Genomic DNA, 19,476 nt, shown 5'->3' with positions numbered 1-19,476 from the left:
TCTATCTCTGGGGGAAAAAAAAAAAAAAGAAAGAAAGAAAAAACAAAAAAAAACCAAAGGGTCCTCCCCTTCTTTGGCTGTGTCTCTAGTAAGAAGAGTCAGACAGCCTAGAAACAAAACAAAAACAAAAACAAAAACAAAAACAAAAACAAAAAGATAAGGTGACCTTTAAAAGGGCAAAACCAATCAAATAATTCAAAACGACTGCAGAATTCTTCCAAGTTTTCACTCCCTGTCCTCCTTCCCGTGTGTGCACACTTTTTTTTTTTTTCACCTCTGCAGTCTTCAAGATGGGGCCTCTAGGTTAGAAGCATAGCTACCCCCAGTTTTTCTCCCAGAAGAGGTTTGACAGTGGCCCAGCAGGATATTCAACCCCACCTACCTCCCCCCCAAATCCCTGCACCCTAATACAGGTGAGTCATGGAACCTGGGTGGAGTCCTTGGTTTGACAGTGAAGCAATCTAAACTTGAAAAATGGCCTGGGAACAGAATGTATGGACTATATAAACAAGTCATGCAGATGTCATTGTATGCAAATATTCACTCTTTAACTCAGCTTACATTTCCTGCTGATCCTTCTCTGTGCTGGCCTCAATCCTTCTACCACAGCTCAGTCTAGCAAGAGAGCAAGAAGTGAGAATAAAAGTGTGGAAATAGTGTGTGTGAGAGAAGCCCTTTTGCATGTGCCAGGGCAGCACAGAGGAGGAAGAAGCTATAGCTGGGCAGGAGTGAGGTATGCAGACTTACAGCAGAGTCTTGAAGCATGCATAGGAGTTTATCTATTTTTCTGAGAGACAGGGTCTCGCTCTGTCACCCAGGCTGGAGTGCAGTGGTGTGATCATAGCTCATTTTAAGTTCAAACTCCTAGGCTCAAGTGATCCACCCACCTCAGCTTCCCAGGTAGCTAGAACTACAAGTGTGCACCACCCCATGCGGCTTTTTTGTAGACAGGGTTTCGCCATGTTGCCCAGGCTGGGTCTCGAAATCCTGGGTTCAAGCAATCCGCCTGCCTCTGGCTTCCCAAAGCGCTAGGAATACAGGTGTGAGCCACCACATCCAGCCATGGATGTATAGGGGTTTACCAGAAGGGAAGGGTAAGATAGAAAGTCAACTAGTGGAAAAAAACGTAAGTGTTTAGGAACCTGGAATCTTTCCTGGAGGTAAAAGGGTAGGATTTGTAGGAAGGGAATGAGGGTACAGGGAGGAGATAAAGCATGAAAGATACACCAGTAAGAGTGTGTCCTCTGGTGGATGCTGAGGTTAAGAAGAAAAAAGAGTGGGAGGAATTTGCCTAGAAAGAAGTTTGGGCTTTATCCAGGAGATACGGATCCCATGAAGGGTCTTTACCAGAGGAGTGTTATCGTCTAAAGTCTTGTTTTTCTTTTTCTTTTTCTTTTTTTTTGAGGCGGAGTCTCACTCTGTCGCCCAGGCTGGAGTGCAGTGGCCGGACCTTGGCTCACTGCAAACTCCGCCTCCCGGGTTCACGCCATTCTCCTGCCTCAGCCTCCCGAGTAGCTGGGACTACAGGCGCCCGCCACCTCGTCCGGCTAGTTTTTTGTATTTTTTAGTAGAGACGGGGTTTCACTGTGTTAGCCAGGATGGTTTCGATCTCCTGACCTCGTGATCCGCCCGTCTCGGCCTCCCAAAGTGCTGGGATTACAGGCTTGAGCCACCGCGCCCGGCCTAAAGTCTTGTTTTTCAAAGGCTAACACTGAGAGGAGTAGACTGGAAGAGGCTATTAACATATTTTCAGCAGTTACTGTGTACCCGGTATTCTGCTCTGCATTTTGTATTATCAACCAACCTTTCCTAGCAGTGTTTTTCAAATTGCCAGTCATGATTAACAAGAAGGAGAATAAGATAGGATAGAATAGGCATAGAAACTATCAGTGCATCACAAGCAGTAAGCATTGTTTTCGGAAACTTTGACACTATCAAACAGAAGTGTACTGGTCAGTATGCAAAATGTATTTCTCTTGATGGGCTATGTTTTGTTTTGTTTTGTTTTAAAGCCATTGCGCTAAGGTGTAGGTGTGATTAACCTCGTTTTACTGATAAGGACACGAGGCTCAGGGAGTTTCCGTACCCTGCCTAAGTTAGTGGGACGTGTAGGTTTCAAACCCAGACTGGTCTGAAGCCAGAATGGATTCCCTCACTAAGCTAGACAGCCTTCCCAAGTTCTCGGAAGAGACTTGGGAGCAAAGATAAACCTATCCAGATAGTGCCTACCAAGTGCTTTACCTCATCTCAAGAAGGTAAGGGTAAGTGGGGCAGAGGCCAAGCAGTACTTCTCAAACTCAAGCGTGCAACTCTGTCCATGCGAGGCCCTTGCTAAAATGCGGATTCTAGGCACGCCCCGTGAAGTACCGAGTCGGATTAGGAGAGGCGGCCCGGGGAACCTGCCTTTAGAAAGAGCTTCGGATGATTCAGATGCACACGTTTGGGACCGTGGGCTATGGGGGTCGCCGCAATAACCATGTGAAGATTAACGGGGGCTTAACCGATTGTGAAAATCCCTTCAGAAGTGTCGCGTAAACAACCCCAACTCTCACTATGGTGCCGGACCCCAGTGCCTCACTGTACAAAATCGCCCCTCCCGAGGCGACAATGAGCGAGGGACTAAATAAAAGGTTGATGGCTTTCCACTCACCAGGCGTGGGGTTGAGTGGCAGCCGGCTACTGCCGAAGAGCAGGTAAAAGCTCCTGCCACACCTGGGCGAGACTGGACTTTAGGGCGCAACATATATGCTATTTCTGGGGCATTTGTGGGCCTCACCCTAAGGACTTCTGATTGGCTTCAGGGCAGATCTATCACTCATCCTCTGGGTTAGAGGTGGGTGGAAGGTCAACCACGACCAATACAAAAGCACTCTTCGACTAAGCCCCTCCCCTCCCAGCTTCCTGTTACTGTCCATCAACCACCCAGTAGGCGGGACTTTGCCTCCCTCCAATTGGCTGATGAACATGTCATTCATTATTCAATTGGTTTTCGGTTGGTGCGCTCTACCGTCCATCAGTGACATTGCACAGACCTATTGGTCAAATCAACGTCGCTCTAGACGCCTCTGGTTGATTGGTTAATAGTGCTGTCGGTCCCCAATGTTCCAAGCCCTTATTGGTGAAGGCTGCCGTCGCTCGGGCGGTGGCGGGCTCCGGGATTGGCGGGTGCTTGGCGGGCGGTGTCAGGCTCTCGGTGGCGGCGGAGGCGGCGGAGGCCAGGGAGGAAGATGTCGTAATGAGCGGTGGGTCCCGGCCGCTGCCGGCGGGGTCTTCCCGGCCCCCAAGGGTCGGGAAGACGGGCAGAGGCCGCGGGGAGAGGGAGCCGAGGCCGGGGGTTCCCCCCTGGGGCCGGGCCTGGCGCCGGGGCCCGGCTTCGGGAGGGGCGGGGGAGGGAGGATTCCCGCCCGGAGGAGGAGCGGGGCTGGCCAGCCGGGCGGAGGCACCCGGAAGGGGGCGTTCGACTCCCCGCCCCCTCGGAGCCCGCCGGACGGGAGGGCGGCGCTTCCGGGGGCCGGCGAGAGGAGCGGGAACCGGGGTGGCCTGGCACCTCTCAGCCGGGTGCCGACCCACCTCAGCGCCGCTCTCCCGCCTGGGCGGACTATGCCTGGGTCGGCTCCGAGGAGGCAGCCAACAGCCCTTGTGTTCGCCCCGTGTCTGAGAGGCCTTCCTGCACTCTTAACTGTAGATGCCTACCAGCGATTCAGGGCTCCCCGAAGTACAGAGGGGCGAGGGAACGCTTGAGATCCGGACGCTGCCAACCAGATGGGCACTGCTCGGCATCGACGACAGCCCGGTTACTGATGTATCCCGGTCGGGCAATGGTGTCAGGACACGAGGGCACTCCCTGGGCAGATGACCTCTCACTGGGGAGTGGGCAAAAACCTTCCTTTAATGTTTTCACTTGGATCATTGATCCTCCAGCTAGGTGCAAGCTCTAAGCAGAATTGTGAGAAGTTTGAGAACTTCTTGCCAGAGCTCCCAGCCTGTTACCTGACACCCCGCGGGGGAAGACTGCAGTCCCAAAGCTCAGGCGCAAACAATCTTAAGGAATTGCAGAAGAAACAAAATAGATACTTGCTTTCTTCCTCCACCCACCTGCATCCCCATTGCTGACTTACGGTTTTCAGCCTCTTACCCATGCTTCTTAGGTTTCCTTCCCAGCGGCTTTCTAATTTTAGTTCAAAAGGAACTATGTCTTCTCCTCTGGGCAACTGAGAAACCTATCCTCACTGCATTCCTTGGTTTTGATTGCAATATCCTGTCATGTTTGTTTCTTAATTAACTTCATCCAAGGGGACTCAGTCTGGCCTTTCTCAGTGCATTCTCCCAAAGTTCTTTCTTCCTCTGAGGTTACTTCTTGTTCACTTATTGTTTCCTAGAGAAAGGTATGAGCCAGTAGATCTGCTTTAAACAATGAATTGGCCCAAGTTTCCCGTTTACAGATTTCATTACAGATGGAAGGACACTGTTTCAAGGTGCACTGGCCTGCACTGTCTAAAACTGTTTCATGCTGCACCCCAGAAGGCATTCAGTTTCACAGTGGAAGGCTGTACTGAGTTGGTATACAGGATGATACAATTTTTAGGGCTAGAAAGTTTAGAGTGTTGGCCAGCTCACAGGCTGCAAAGGGAATAATGGAGTCCAGAGCACAGCAGTAATTTCAATTACTGACACAAAGAAACCCATTGTCTGCAGTAATGAATATAACTGCAGTGTCTTGTTTTGTTTTAAATTCTTGTGTGCGATGAAGGGGGGGAATCTATCAGACAACCTATCAATTGGGCTGATGATGTCAGTGTTCCATTGGCTTCTAACAGGCGTTAATACCTGTTGGAAATGGATTATCATTGGCTGGGACGATTGGTAAGTTTTCTAATTCTAGTTCTTCCTCTTAGTTGTACAGAGGCTTAACCTCTTTGGTTAAAAGCAACTGCAAGAAAAAAAGCTAGTCTGACATAATTATGAACCCCCCTGAGTTAGGCTGCTGAAGCCACAAACTCTGCCGAGGAGACCGAAGTAGAGTTTATTAATAATCGGACCCACATCTGACTGCCCAGTAGGTAGAACTGGCTCCAGGAGAAAGAGTTTGGCATCACTCTGGACAGCAGATAGACTGGCCACTTTTTTCTCTCAGATTCTATTAAAGTTTGGGCCTGTGGAGGCCTATCAGAGAGGAGAAAAGAAATGATAAGATTTGGGTAAATGTCTGGGGTAAAGAAGCTTTATGGCATTTCAGCAAGTAGAGTGGTTGGTTCATCAGGATATTTTGGCCTTGAACTTCTTATTTCTTCTGGTGGTTGATACCAGCTTTTTGGAGAAGTTGGACAGTCCTTTGCTATAGGTCTGTGTCAGTTCCCAAGCTTACTGTCAGCAAGTATAGTATTGCCCAACCAGGGCCCTTCTGAAGACATTTTAAACTTGTTGCAGCCAACCAGTAGACCTTAGTATTGGCTTTGTTTCAGCAATCTTCTAAATCTTGCCCATTCATTTCTGTGATATATATGTAACATGTTCTTTTTCTAATACTTATTTTTTTCACACACACCCCTTTTCTGTATATATAAAATTAGAAACCCTGCTTCCAAACATAGAAAAATTTAGGATATTTTGGATCAGGTGGACAATGGCTATGGAATAAAAGATGCAGAGAAACACTGCTTTAAAGGGTATGTAGAGAATTACAAAGTTTAGGGATACAGTAGCGTGAACATTTCTGAGTTTACCAGATTTAACCTCATGGCCCAATCTTAAACCTTGTGGGCTGCAAACCTGGAGTAAAATCTGTTCAGAGAAGCTCTTATACTTTCTTACAGGTTCATTGGGTGATATGTCTGGAGTATTCCCTTTTGGCAACTGACTTGGATTTGTGAATTTCTTCCCACCACCTACAGGCTGAACTAAACCAGTATCCAGTACATATCTGGGCTGAGAAATGGAGATAATTTTGGAATGCATTTGTTGCTTTTTTGCTTGTTTGTTTTTGCCTTGCTTTTGTTTTGGATATGCTTGCAACTCCTTGTATGACATTGTCTAGACCCGTTGTAGGAGGAAAAAAAGTTCTTTCTCTTTATTTCTTCCCTCATAGAGCCAACACTTAGATCTTTATCTTTCTGAAATGTAGTTGAGTGTCTTTTTAAAGATGCTCTTCCTTAATAATCAGCAGATCTTTTTTTGGCTAGCAGCATTCTCTTAGGAGACCTCAGGGTGGAGGAGATCTCACTTTTCTGTCAGCAATCTATTGGAACAAGGTGGAAAGATGAGTGAAGAGGGTAAAAATATGGGACATTTCTTTTTAAAAAATAATACAGGCATAGTCTCTCTATGCCAGGCTGGTCTCAAACTCCTGGCCTCAAGTAATCCTCCGACCTCAGCCTCCCAAAGTGCTGGGATTACAGGCATGAGCCACTGTGCCTAGCCAACAAGGGATATTTCTAACTCGAGAGTATTGTCAGGCTATGTGGGAAAGGGAGTAGAGATTGCCCTTGAGGAGATGCTCCCAGGTGGCAGATTTGTCCTACTTCATAGATTTCAAAATGGAAAATGGATTTTTCTACTGCCTCTGGGGACACTGAAAAAAGAACCTCCACGTGAGTTCAGAAGCAGCACTGGCAGCTTAGGGGAAGTCATGGCTTCCACTGCGTGTCTAGGAAGCGCTCTTTCAGGATGCTCTGAGGCTGCCACTGGCACAGGGGAACACTGTGCTTCTCATCCGACTGGGCTGCAGGCTGATTTGCTCTTGGGAGATGAGCTCTGCTCAGGAGCAGGGGTTTGTGAAGGGGCTGATGTTTCTTAGGCTCCCCCAATGAGCAGCTCCAAGCAGTGCTGAGATGTCTAGGCTGTTTGTATCACAGGACAAGCATGCTTGCAGACCCAATGGTTGGAATCCTTCATTGGCATTTCATTCCCGTTGCTGCTGTTTGTCTCCACATCAGAATTGCTTGCTATACCTAGCCAGAAGCCCTGCCACATTGCAGTGCAGAGGCTTAGCTTACTTGTTTTTGCTGCTGAGTGCTCTGAGATACCAGTTTGTCCCTGTGTGGTGATTTAGGCAGTTAGGTGGCCTTTCCTCTCAATCACAGAGTAGAAGTGGCTCAGGAGGAGCCAGCAGACACTAACTTACAGATTTCCAAATGCCATCTTTCTAGAGCCTTCTCTTTGGGGTTGTCACCTCTCCTATAGGATTTGGTAGAATCACAAAGTGGCCTCCAAGAGAGTGTGAATAGGAAGTAAGAGTGAGCAGGCAGGGCCATGTAATTGGAAGTGGAATATTTCTGCTCCCAGTTGATAATTAGGAATCTTCTTAGATCAGCCTAGAAGAAAACAAACCAAGACATTTCCCAGCCTCCAAAAAAGTAAATGGTAAGCCAGCCCTGTCTTCTCGGGGGAAATGAAATCACCACTCTTTTCAGAAGCCGATTCTGGTCTGGGGCCGGGCTTGGTAATCATGCCTGTAATCCCAGCTCTTTGAGAGGCTGAGGCAGGCAGATCACTTAAGGTCAGGAGTTTGAGAGCAGCCTGGCTAACATGGCAAAACCCCATCTCTACTAAAGATACAAAAATTAGCCACGTGTGGTGGCACACGCCTGTAGTCCCAGCTACTCCGGAGGCTGAGGCACGGGAATCACTTGAACCCAGGAGGTGGAGATTGCAGTGAGCCGAGAGCGCACCACTATACCCCAGCCTGGGCGACAGAGCAAGACTCTCAAAACAAAAAGCTGATCCTGGCCCAGGATAAGTGTGGGGAGTTACAAATAAATGTGCCAAAGCACATAATGAGCTTCTTTAGGGGAAAAAGTGTATCTTGCTTTTTTTTTCTCCTGTTCTCTAAGAATTCTGAGGCCCAGTATTCTTTGACAAAAAAAACTTGATGCTGTTTCTTGGGCCTGCTTTGATCAGGTTCTCTTTATGCTGTCCCCACCCCCACACACTTCCAGAGTCCCTTCCAGTACAATGGGATGTGACCCAGTCAGGATGCAAACTAGCAAATGACATAGTCACGTTTTGGAAAGAAGAATTAAGGGTAGAGACAGACAGGTGGTATCCAAATTCGAGTGCCTTCATTATCTTTTTTTTTTTTTGAGACAGAGTCTCGCTCTGTCGCCAGGCTGAAGTGCAATGGCGCGATCTTGGCTCACTGCAACTTCTGCCTCCCGGGTTCAAGCGATTCTCCTGTCTCAGCCTCCCAAGTAACTGGGACTATAGGCATGCGCCACCACGCCCAGCTAATTTTGTATTTTTAGGAGAGATGGGGTTTCACTGGGTTGGCCAGGATGATCTCCAACTCTTGACCTCATGATCTGCCCGCCTCAGCCTCCCAAAGTGCTGGGATTACAGGCATGAACCACCCGCCCGGCTTGGTTTTTGTTGTTGTTGTTGTTTTGTTTTTGTTTTGTTTTGTTTTTGAGATGGAGTTCCAGGCTGGAGTGCAGTGGTGCAATCCTGGCTCCGCCAATGCTTGTCAATTGAGAGATGCATTGAAATGCAATAGTACCCGCTTTGTGGTGATGAGAGTTGTGCGCTTTTAAGTTTTTGGCCAGGAGCAGGACTGGACTGCACTGGCCCACGTGTGAGGTGACTGGTGGGGTTGAGGGTTCCATCAGGGTCTGGGTCAGCTAAAACCAGCTGTGGAGTGGATCCTGACCTAGTGCCAGGGTATGCATATCTGCAGCTTTTCTCCTTTGGTTCCTACACTCCCTTTAGGCTCTCGTGCTGTAAAGCCTCCAGGATTTACTCATTCACTTATTCAACAAACATAGATTGTTAAGCACCTACCATGTGCCAGGGACTGGGATACATCAGTGAGTAACGCAGAGAAGTCCCTGCCTTTAGGAAGCTTACATTTTAGTGGGAGACAATGAATAACTAATAGATATTTGTTAGACAGTGAGAAGTGCTAAGGAGGCAAAATGAGGATAAGGAAAGAAAGGGGGAGGTGGCAATTTACATAGGGTGATCAGGGAAGGTCTCAATGATAAGGTGACATCTGAATAAAACCCTGAAGGAGTGGGGAGGAGATTGAGCCTTGTTCTGTCTGGGGTGAGGGGAGGAGGGTGAGAACTCAGCAGAGAGAAGAGCAATGCAAAGGCCCTCAGCAGGGGCCTTACTTGGTATGTTCAGGAACAGCAGGGAGCCAGCAGGGAGCCAGTGAGAGAGGGAGAGTGACAGGGCAGGTGAAAGAGGTCAGGTCCCCCAGGGGCCTTCTGTATCACGATGGAGATTTTGGCTAGTTTGAGTGGGAGATGGGATGGTATTGGGGGCTTCTGAGCAGAGAAATAACATGGTTTCATTTAAGTGTGATGGGTCTTACTCTAGATGTGTTGAGAATAGACTGATGGGGTCAAGGTCAGAAGCGCAGCTAGGAAGTTAATCCATGGGGGACATGATAAACCTGGACCTAGGTGATGACAGAGGAGGTGGTAGAAGCAGTCAGCTTGGGCATATATTTTGAAGATAGAGTGTTTGCTGTCACATGTAGGGTGTGGAAAAAAGATAAGGATAACTCCCAAGGTTTTAGGGCTGAGCAGCTGGAAAGATGAAGTTACTATTCATTCACTGCAGTGGGGAATTTTGAAGGAGTCATAGGATTAGGACAATATTGGGAGCACTGTTTGGGGCTAGTTAGATTTTTGTTTTGTTTTGTTTTTTGAGATGGAGTTTCGCTCCTGTCACACAGTCTGGAGTGCGGTGGCACAATCTTGGGTCACTGCAACCTCTACCTCCCGGGTTCAAGCGATTCTCCTTCGTCAGCCTCCTGAGGAGCTGGGATTACAGGTGTTCGCCACCACGCCTGGCTAATTTTTTTATTTTTAGTAGAGATGAGGTTTCGCCATGTTGGCCAGGCTGGTCTCCAACTCCTGACCTCAGGTGATCCACCTGCCTCGGCCTCCCAAAGTGCTGGGATTACAGGCGTGAGCCACCACGCCCGGCTGGGGCTAGTTAGATTTACGATGCCTATTAATACATCCAAGTGGAGATATCAGTAGGCAGTTGGATATACAAGTTGAGATAGAAATGTGAGAGTTAAAATTATATAGAATCTGTATCTTACTGGTTTCTAAACCCACGAGACTAGACAAAGTCAGCTAGGAAACAGGTGTAGACAGAAGAAAGGTCCTGAGACAGAGTCCTGGGGCAACCCAATCATTTAGAATTTGAGAGGAGAGGAAGAACCAGCAAAGGAGATATGGGAGAAGTTAGCCAGAGACTAGCAAAGTGTGTCCTAGAGGCAAAGTAAAGAAAGTGTTTCAGGGAAGAAGAGGCCGGGCGCGGTGGCTCATGCCTGTAATCCCAGCTCCTCGGAAGGCTGAGGTGGCATGAACAATTTTGGTGGCATGCATGGGGAGGGTGCAGCCTGGTTGGAGCAGGTTTAAGAAAAGCTAGCAGGAGAGAAGTATAGGTAACTCTTGCGAGGAGTTTTGCTTGAGGAGAAGGTGAGACATAATGGATCTTAGCTGATGAGGGAAATTTTAACTTCTTAGTGAAATCATGGACATTCCTAAGGGTCATTGCCTGAGGCTGGGGGTCTGAGATGGGGGGCTGGGGGGAGATGAGAAGCTCAGTAAAGGGTTAATGTGGAGACAAGATCTCCATTCCTTACTCATCTTCTTCCTTCCTTCGGCCTGTGGCATTAGCAAGCCACTGCCCAGAGGTGTTCTCGTTTAATGAAAGCCATTGAAATTTGTTTTACTGTTATTGGGCTCTTTTACCATGGTTTTAATTAATTTATTTATTTAACGTTATTATTATTTTTTTTTAAAGACAGGGTCTCACTCTGTCACCCAGGCCAGAGCACAGTGGTGCAATCATAGCTCACTGCAGCCTCGACTTCCTGGACTCAAGCAATCTTCTCACCTTGGCCTCCTAAGGAGCTGGGACTACAGGCACACACCACCATACTCAGCTAGTTTGTAAACATTTTTTGTAGAGATGGCATCTTGCTGTGTGGCCCAGGCTAGTCTTGAACGCCTGACCTCAAGTGATCCTCCTGTCTCAGCCTCCCAAAGTGCTGGTATGACAGGCATGAGCCACCGCGCCCACCTTATAATGGCTATTGTGATTGCTGAGGTTTGCTTCTCATTGAAATATTCAGCACAATTTGGAGTCTTTCACTACCAAGGTTGCTGCTCTCTTGATCCAAATGAATTCTCTTACCCCATTTGTCAGCTTTCTTTGAGGTCTAACTTTGTTCTCTAAAACCAGCCAGGGCATGCTTTTCCCTCACCAGCTCTGAATTCTTCCAGGCTAGGCAACTGGAAAAGCCTGGGCTTAGAAACTGCTTTGTTGGCTTAAGGCCCAGCTGAGCTGACCAAAATAGCCAACAGAAAGACTGTTTGCACAGTGTGAAATTCCTCCAGGGGAAATACCATAGCAAAAGGCCAAGAAGGCCAGAGCCACGATGGCAGGAACCCACAGGCAAAAAAAGCTGTTACCCCGAAGACCTGGGTTGTGGAGATGGAGCCAAATTCTCTCCAGAAGGAAAAGCTTCCTAAAGCCTACTGTTGTGGTGTTTCTGTAGGCACCCTTTCTCATTTGCTGGGTCTCAAGAGTAGCATTCTCAGTGAAAGGACCAGTCGAACAGCCTGAAGCCTGGTGGCCAAGGCTCAGAGGTCTCTCTTCCTGTTACGTGCTCTCCCTGAGTCAGGCCTAGAAATACCCGTGAGACAGGGACAGACTCCCAGCTCTGTGTTGGTGGGACAGTGTGGAAGTGTGCCTGGAGTATGCACTGGCAGGTAGCAGGGTCACCTGCCCCAGACTTGAGGTGGGAGGAGGTCAGGAGAGGCTTTCCTTGAGTGAGAGTATAAATGAGCTCTGAAGGACAGGAGCTGACCAGGCAAATGGGAAAGAGTGTGCTTCAGGCTCCAAGTGAGACAGGGTGGCATGTTTTAATTCCAGAAATGAAAAACTGAAGTGTGTGTTGGGAGAGGTGGAAGGGCAAGAGGTCAGGGGGGTGGACCAGGGAGGGACAGCTTGTTCTGGCCTTTTTTTTTTTTATCACAAGAGCATCAGGGAACAATTGAGGGGGTTAATTAGGAGAGTAGCTGGACGGGATTTGCACTTTAAAAAGAGCCTTCTGACCAAATTGTGGAGGCTGGCTAAGGGGGAGGCCAGAGGCCAGGAAGCAGTTTTGGAGGCCGTGGGCAATACCTCAGGTGATGAGGACGGGGAACCTGGGTACACTACAGGGAGGTTTGTCTATGAAGTGGAGTCATGAGGACTTGATGATTGGTTGGCAGTGAGGGGGATACTCAGGTTTTGTCCTGATTGGAGATACCAGAAGAGAGGCTACTTTAACCCAGGGTATTCATACAGCCCATAGGCACTGAAGGTGTCTGTGAGCCATGTGCTGGGCTTGGTGTCTACAGTTCAGTGGTGCAAACACACATGGCCCACCCTGGGGAGCCCTCGCATACATCGGGCTCATGATTAGTTAATGAATGGGTAGTGGGTGTTCCCAAAGGAGTTAACCTCCTCTCAGGGGTCCAGAAAGGCCACTCTGAGGAAATGGCATGCCTGTTACATAATGGCTCTTAAATTATGCTGGGAAAGTCAAACAGCCAGAAACCTGAAGGGCGAGGTCTTAGCTAGTGAAGAGAACAGAAAGAGTTGTAAGCAAGGAAAGACAGCTGCAGAGACGAAAGTTTTTCAAGGATCTGGAAGAAGGCCTGTGGTGGCTGAGGGTAAGAAAGCTGGAGAAAGAATGGGCAAAACTGACAGCTCAATGTTCCAAGTGTCTGTGGCCAGCCCTAGTGGAAGACCCAGAGGGCTGGATGTACAGGTCTAACACGTGGAGCAGAGATCTCGACCAGACACAGGCCTATGAGTTGCCAGCCTGTGGAAGGTACGTAAAGCCATGCGAATAGGCATGGTCACCCAGGGAAAGGGTGCTGGGTGAGGAGAAAGGACAGATGTTGGGGAACATCAGTATTTAAGGGGTGACAAAGGAAGAGGAGCCCACAAGGGGAAGAGGTGGCAGGAGAGGTGGGAGAATATCCATGGGAATTTCGAGGAGGAAGCACTCATCGGAGGGGCTGCTGGATTGAGCAGCAAGGAGGTCGCTGGCGACCTGGGCAGGTGCAGCATGAGCACAGTGCCAGGGTAGACGTCCTAATGCTGCTGGGAAATAAGTAGGAAAGGAGGGAAGGGACAGCAGGGTGCCAGCAGTTTTTCTACCAAGTTTGGCCAAGGGGGTAAGAAGTGAGGCTGTGCTGGAGGGAACAGGAGGTAGAGGCGGGTGATCAGTAGTACATCAAGAGTCCAGAAACTCGGGATGCTTTTCTGCTGATTTTGGAATTAAATTGGTTTCCAATATGGGAAAGGAATGTTGTGTGTGGTCCCTTCAGGCACCTGCAACCCCATCCCTACCCCATACTGCCTTCAAACCTTGTTTGATGCCCCTGGAGTTTTCCTTGGAGCCTAAGAGAGGTACTATTGCTTGTATAACTTCACCAGCCTAGGGACTCTTGGGAAAGTTTTAGCCAACCTAACTTAATGAAAAGTCTGAATGATATAACTTGGAAAGCAGTGCAGCTTTTTCTTTTCAAGAATATGCACTAATCCGACTTACCTATGTTGTTAGGTGTCGGTTTCAGTGACTGGATGTAAACTACTGTTAAAAGCAAGTGGCACTATTAAAATAGCAGAAGTTATATAAAACAATTATTCTTACTAAGAGTCCTTTTGCAATCTTCGAACACCATTTAGGCTCGCTTTAAATAGTATGAAAGAGGCCAGGCGCCTTGGCTCATGTCTGTAATCCTAGCACTTTGGGAGGCCGAGGCGGGTGGATCACGAGGTCAGGAGATCAAGACCATCCTGGCTGACACGGTGAAACCCTGTCTCTACTAAAAATACAAAAAATAGCCGGGTGTGGTGGTGGGTGCCTGTAATCCCAGCTACTCAGGAGGCTGAGGCAGGAGAATGGCGTGAACCCGGGAGGCAGAGCTTGGAGTGAACCGAGATTGCGCCACTGAACTCCAGCCTGGGCGACAGAGCGAGACTCCGTCTCAAAAAAAAAAACAAGAACAATAAAAAAAAAATAGTATGAAAGAAAAGTTAAGCACAATTTATGTCCAAATTGTATATTTTAAATGTAAGGTTCTAAATTAATGAGCTTCTAAAGTGCCTTTGATCATAGCCTTACAATTAGGTATCTATGCTACCTCTTCTTAACCACTTTTCATTTCCAAACATCAGTGGAAAATGCCTCTCTTTTCCTTTTCATGGTTAATTCCAGGAGATTAATTCTGTAGTGGCAGGGAGATCGGTCTCTCTTTTGGTTGCCCAGGTCTGCAGCCTGTGGCCATAAAGCTCTGAGTGACACTAGGGAAGATACTTGCAAACGTTGGTTTGAGATCTATAGGAGCATTTCAGGAACCAGCTGGGAAGGAAAATGAAACAAGCTGAAATGGTGCAACGTCGAGCACCAGCAGACTGCCCCTTCAGTAGATTCTGCTTTAACCTCCTAACTGAAGAATCACTCAGAACCCAGCCCAGTGTCCAAACAGTTTGAGTCCAGGGTAATAAGGACTACGGAGGAGGGAGAGAGGGAGATGATGAAGAAACGCTAGGCCAGTTTTTATTTTGTCTCATTTCATTTACACTCTGCACGGATCCTGTGGCCCTTCTGTTTTATAATAGAGGATGTCTAAGAGAGTCATTCACTAATTTTAGCTAAGCAAACCTGAGCCCTGGGGGAGCCTCCTGGGAGAGCCATTGCCTTCCTTTGCAGTTCTGCCAGCAACAAACTCATCTTGTATTTTTATCAGCAACATGGTCTGAGAAGTATAAAAATCTTTTTTTAAAAAACCTTGTTTTAAATCACTGTACTTTCTTCCAGTGAATAAAAATCTTTTTTTTTTTTTTTTTGGACAGTGTCTTGCTCTTGTCGCTCAGGTGGACTACAGTGGCACGAACTTGGCTCACTGCAACGTCTGCCTCCCAGGTTCAAGTGATTCCCCTGCTTCAGCCTCCTGAGTAGTTGGGGTTACAGGTGTGCACCACCATGCCCAGCTAATTTTTGTAGTTTTAGTAGAGACAGAGTTTCCCCATGTTGGCCAGGCTGATCTCCAATTCCTAAGCTCAGGCGATCCGCCTGTCTTGGCCTCCCAGAGTGCTGGGATTATAGGCACAAGCCACCGCACCGGGCCGTGAATAAAAATCTTAAAGATCATTTGGTCCAACTTCCCACCCCATCTCAACATCCTGACTCCAGCAGGGACACATGTCCTGCCTCTGGTTAAGTGATTCCAGAGAAGGGAGAACATAGTACCTCAGAAGGCAACTGATTTTAATCTTTGCAAAGTTCTCTCTTGTGTTAACTAAAATCTGCCTCAAAATGTCCACACGGGAGTCTTGGTTCTACCCTTAGAACCCATGTCCCCACTCTGGCACCCTGGCCACAACCATTGCTGCTGTCTTCTGAACAAGCTCCAGCTGAAAATCCCCCTTTTAAAATGTCCCTCAGAACAGAACCTGATGCTCCAGATGTGGCCCAAGTGTGCCGACTACAGGAGGATATTATTTTTTTGTTCTATAACTGAACTTTTAGAAATGCAATCCAAGATTGCAGTAGCCTTTTTGGCAGCCATATCTAGATTGTGCTGGCCCCCATTCAGCTTAAAGTCAAAACCTCTGGGGCTTTTCCACGTGGCACTATTAGGCTCTTTCTGCCCTCTAGGCATGTGATTGGCTTTTTAACCTAAGTGGAGGACTTACTAAACTTTTTAATTTTTTTAATATACAGAAAAGGTTTCACCATGTTGCCCAGGCTGGTCTCAAACATCTGAGCTCAAGAGATCTGCTCACGTTGGCCTCCCAAAGTGCTGGGATTACAGGTGTGAGCCACCACACCTGACCAAGACTTCTTAAACTTTAAAGCCTATATAGCCTTTAAACTCTTGATGCTGTCATATAAATTATTAGAGCCTCACAGAAATCCTAGAAGGATGACATTACCTTTGTTTTACAGAGGGCACTGGAGGAGGCTAAGAGGGACCATCCCACTAATGAACCACACAGTCAGAATCTCATTTAGGTATGGAGCCTGATGTTCTTAAACATTGTACCTACCAGTTTTTTAAGATGTCCTTGAACCCTATTACCGATACCCATTGTGTTTACAATCCTTCTCACTTTTGTGACATCTGCAGGTTTTTTGTTTGTTTGTTTTTTGATACCGAGTCTTGCTCTGTTACCCAGGCGGGAGTGCAGTGGCACGATCTCAGCTCACTGCAGTCTCCACCTCCAAGGTTCAAGCAATTCTCCTGCTTCAGCCTCCCAGGTAGCTGGGACTGCAGGCATGTGCCACCACACCTGGATAATTTTTTTGTGTTTTTAGTAGAGACAGGATTTCACCATGTTGGCCAGGCTGGTACGAACTCCTGACCTCAAATGATCCACCTGCCTCAACCTCCCAAAGTGCTAGGATTACAGGCGTGAGCCACCACGCCCGCCAACATCTGCAGGTTTTACTTGTCATCTAGATCTTTGCCGAACTTGGGTGGTGAATACAATTCTAAAGCCTAAGTTTTCCAGCCTGTAGGGCACAAAACCAATTCAGTGGGTCACAGCCAGCATTTAAAAAAATGAAATAACTCCCTTAAAAAAAGGGAGTTTTGTTTCAGGAAACTTTCATTGCGTGAGCATGGGACAGGAATGTGTGGTGTATGTATGCACATGGTGGGTCTTGTTGCAAATTGTTTTTGTAACTGTGGTTTGTGGTCTGATAGTTTGAGCACCGCCACTCTAAAGGAAAAATGATTTGGGGATGGCTTAGATTATTTTCATTACAATATTACAACTTAATTTTGTATGAACATGAATCTGTGTGTCAGCTCACTGATCTAGCTCCTGTAAAGTTCACATATGTAACTATAAAAAAAGCCAGTAAAATTCAGATTATCAGCATCATTCTGAGAGGGTGATGTTTGACTGAACCCAAATCATTGCTTTTCCTTGTAAGCACGGCACAGACTTGACACTTAGGCTCCTTGAGTTCTGCACACCCATCCTATAGCATGTCAGTCAGGGTGACACAGTCTTCCCACTGCTTCTGAAGTTATGTCATCTTTCACTTTGCACAGATGTGTTGTGAACTAAATGTGCAGAATGAAGTTGTCCTAATTAGCCCACACAGTGCACTTGTAAACACACACACAGGCCCTGAAATGTGCAGGACTTGGTTATGCAGCAGTTATCTGGTGATCTATGGTATATGTTCATTTTTTTAAAAGGTGATTGGGCTGGGCGTGGCGGTTCATGCCTGTAATCCCAGGATTTTCAGAGGCTGAAGCAATGGGATTGCTTGAGTCCAGGAGTTCGAGAAAAGACTGGGCAACATGGTGAAACCCTGTCTCTAGAAAATATATAAAAATTAGCCGGGTGTGGGTGGTGTGCACCAGTGATCCCAGCTACTTGAGGGGCTGAAGTGGGAGGATCACATGAGCCCAGGAGGCAGAGGTTCAGTGAGCTGAGATCATGTCACTGCTCTCCAGCCAGGGTGATAGAGTAATACCTTGTTTCTACATAAATATAAACAAATAAAAATCTTTGTTGTGGCTGGTCACAGTGACTCATGCCTGTAATCCCAGCACTTTGGGAGGCCGAGGTGGGTGGATCACTTGAGGTCAGGAATTTGAGGTCAGGAATTTGAGAGCAGCCTGGTTAACAAGGCAAAACCCCTAAAAGATCAGCCGGGCGTGGTGGCTCACGCCTGTAATCCCAGTACTTTGGGAGGCCGAGGCGGGTGGATCACGAGGTCAGGAGATCAAGACCATCCTGGCTAACATGATAAAACCCCGTCTCTACTAAAAATACAAAAAATTAGCCGGGCATAGTGGTGGGCACCTGTAATCCCAGCTACTCGGGAGGCTGAGGCAGGAGAATGGCGTGAACCCGGGAGGTGGAGCTTGCATAGAGCGGATATCGCGCCACTGCACTCCAGCCTGGGCAACAGAGTGAGACTCTGTCTCAAAAAGAAAAAAAAAATCATCACAGTGAAAACATAAGAAAAGAATAAAAATGCCTCTGTAGAGATGCCTGTGAACCCTGGTCCTGAGACCCACCCCAGTTCGAGACACCTTGCAGCAGCAGACTTCTCGGCACTTAGGTGGAGGCAATGCTCAGTTTAGCCCCAAACTAGACTATCATATTGCTCAAGTTTCCTCCCTGTTTGTTCACAAGAATATTATGAAAATGTCAGCCAGATGCCTATTGAAATAAAATACCTGGAGTATACCATGCTTTTGATGTATCCTTCCAAAACCCTATAAAAAGAAACAGATTTGTTCAGCATGACCTGTTCTTCTATATTATAATGCTATTCCTTGTGGTCACTCCTTCCTTTCCTCAGTAGTTACAGTACTATTCAATCATTTGTCCTAGGATTTTGCCAAGGATCAGTGCCTGTAATATTACAGGATCTGCATATGTAATTTTGCCCAGAGCTGCCCTCTGGCTCCACACACATTTGCAGGTGTGTCTGCAAAGTCTCCCCCTCTGGAGTACAGTTTATGTGAACTTCAGGCCTGGTAACCATTTAAGGCACTGGTGTGCTTTCTTACCAGCTCATCACCTATCCAGGGCTTCAGTTTCCACTTCACCTTTTTTTTTTTAATGGAGATGGGGTCTTGCTCCATCACCCAGGCTGGAGTGCAGTGGTGTGATCACTACTCACTGTAGCCTCGACCTCCCAGGTTCAAGTGATCCTCCCACCTCAGCCTTCCAAGTAACTGGGACCACAGGCATGTGCCACCATGTGCGGCTAATTTTTAAATTTTTTGTAGAGACGGGGTCTCCCTTTGTTGCCCAGGCTGGTCTCCAATTCCTGGCCTCAAGCAATCCTCCCACTTCGCCTTCCCGAAGTGTTGGAATTAAAGGCATGAGTCACTGCGTCCAGTGCCTTCACCTTTTCTTTACCTTTCCCCATTTAAGAATTGTTCTTCCAGGCCAGGTGCGGTGGCTCAAGCCTGTAATCCCAGCACTTTGGGAGGCCGAGACAGGTGGATCACAAGGTCAGGAGATCAAGACCATCCTGGCTAACATGGTGAAACCCCATCTCTACTAAAAAATACAAAAAACTAGCCAGGCGAGGTGGCTGGCGCCTGTAGTCCCAGCTACTCGGGAGGCTGAGGCAGGAGGATGGCGTAAACCCAGGAGGCGGAGCTTGCAGTGAGCTGAGATCCGGCCACTGCACTCCAGCCTGGGCGACAGAACGAGACTCCGTCTCAAAAAAAAAAAAAGAATTGTTCTTCCAGAGAAGCCTGAGGCCAGCCAAAATGTGAACGGTTCTGCTTTCCCAATATCTGTCCTCTGTTTGTTTGTTTGTTTGTTTTAGAGACACAGTCTCACTCTTACCCAGGCTGGAGTGCAGTGGTGCGATCTCAGCTCACTGCAACCTCCACCTCCTGAGTTCAAATGATTCTGCCTCATCCTCCCTTTTAGCTGGGATTATAGGCACTTGCCAGCACGCCTGGCTAA

The 19,476-nt window shown here is 47.6% G+C and overlaps 1 protein-coding gene and 1 long non-coding RNA gene across 4 annotated transcripts in view; one reads left to right on the top strand and one right to left on the bottom strand.

The window, feature by feature from the left end:
• Positions 1-3,104: 3,104 nt before the first annotated feature.
• The window catches only part of SP2 (Sp2 transcription factor), a 29,675-nt gene continuing 13,303 nt past the window's right edge, over positions 3,105-19,476 (top strand). Inside the window, exons 1-2 of one of the 2 annotated variants that reach the window (XM_023204337.2) lie at positions 3,175-3,242; positions 15,968-16,033. Coding sequence is in view for 1 of the 2 variants with exons in the window: in XM_023204336.2 (XP_023060104.1) it covers positions 3,236-3,242 (7 nt within the window). In the remaining variant the exon portion in view is untranslated. Of the gene's footprint in view, positions 3,243-15,967; positions 16,034-19,476 lie in introns of both variants that reach the window. The other variant, XM_023204336.2, reaches the window with a different exon arrangement.
• LOC111537513 overlaps positions 5,206-19,476 on the bottom strand; it is a 40,530-nt gene continuing 26,259 nt past the window's right edge. For both annotated transcript variants that reach the window (XR_002730027.2, XR_002730028.2), the window contains exon 3: positions 5,206-7,310. This is a non-coding gene — a long non-coding RNA (uncharacterized LOC111537513). The remainder of the gene's footprint in view (positions 7,311-19,476) is intronic.

The sequence above is a fragment of the Piliocolobus tephrosceles genome, chromosome 16, assembly GCF_002776525.5.
Source record: "Piliocolobus tephrosceles isolate RC106 chromosome 16, ASM277652v3, whole genome shotgun sequence".
In the NCBI taxonomy this organism is placed as follows: domain Eukaryota; kingdom Metazoa; phylum Chordata; class Mammalia; order Primates; family Cercopithecidae; genus Piliocolobus; species Piliocolobus tephrosceles.
This window is presented reverse-complemented; position numbering and strand designations above follow the sequence as displayed.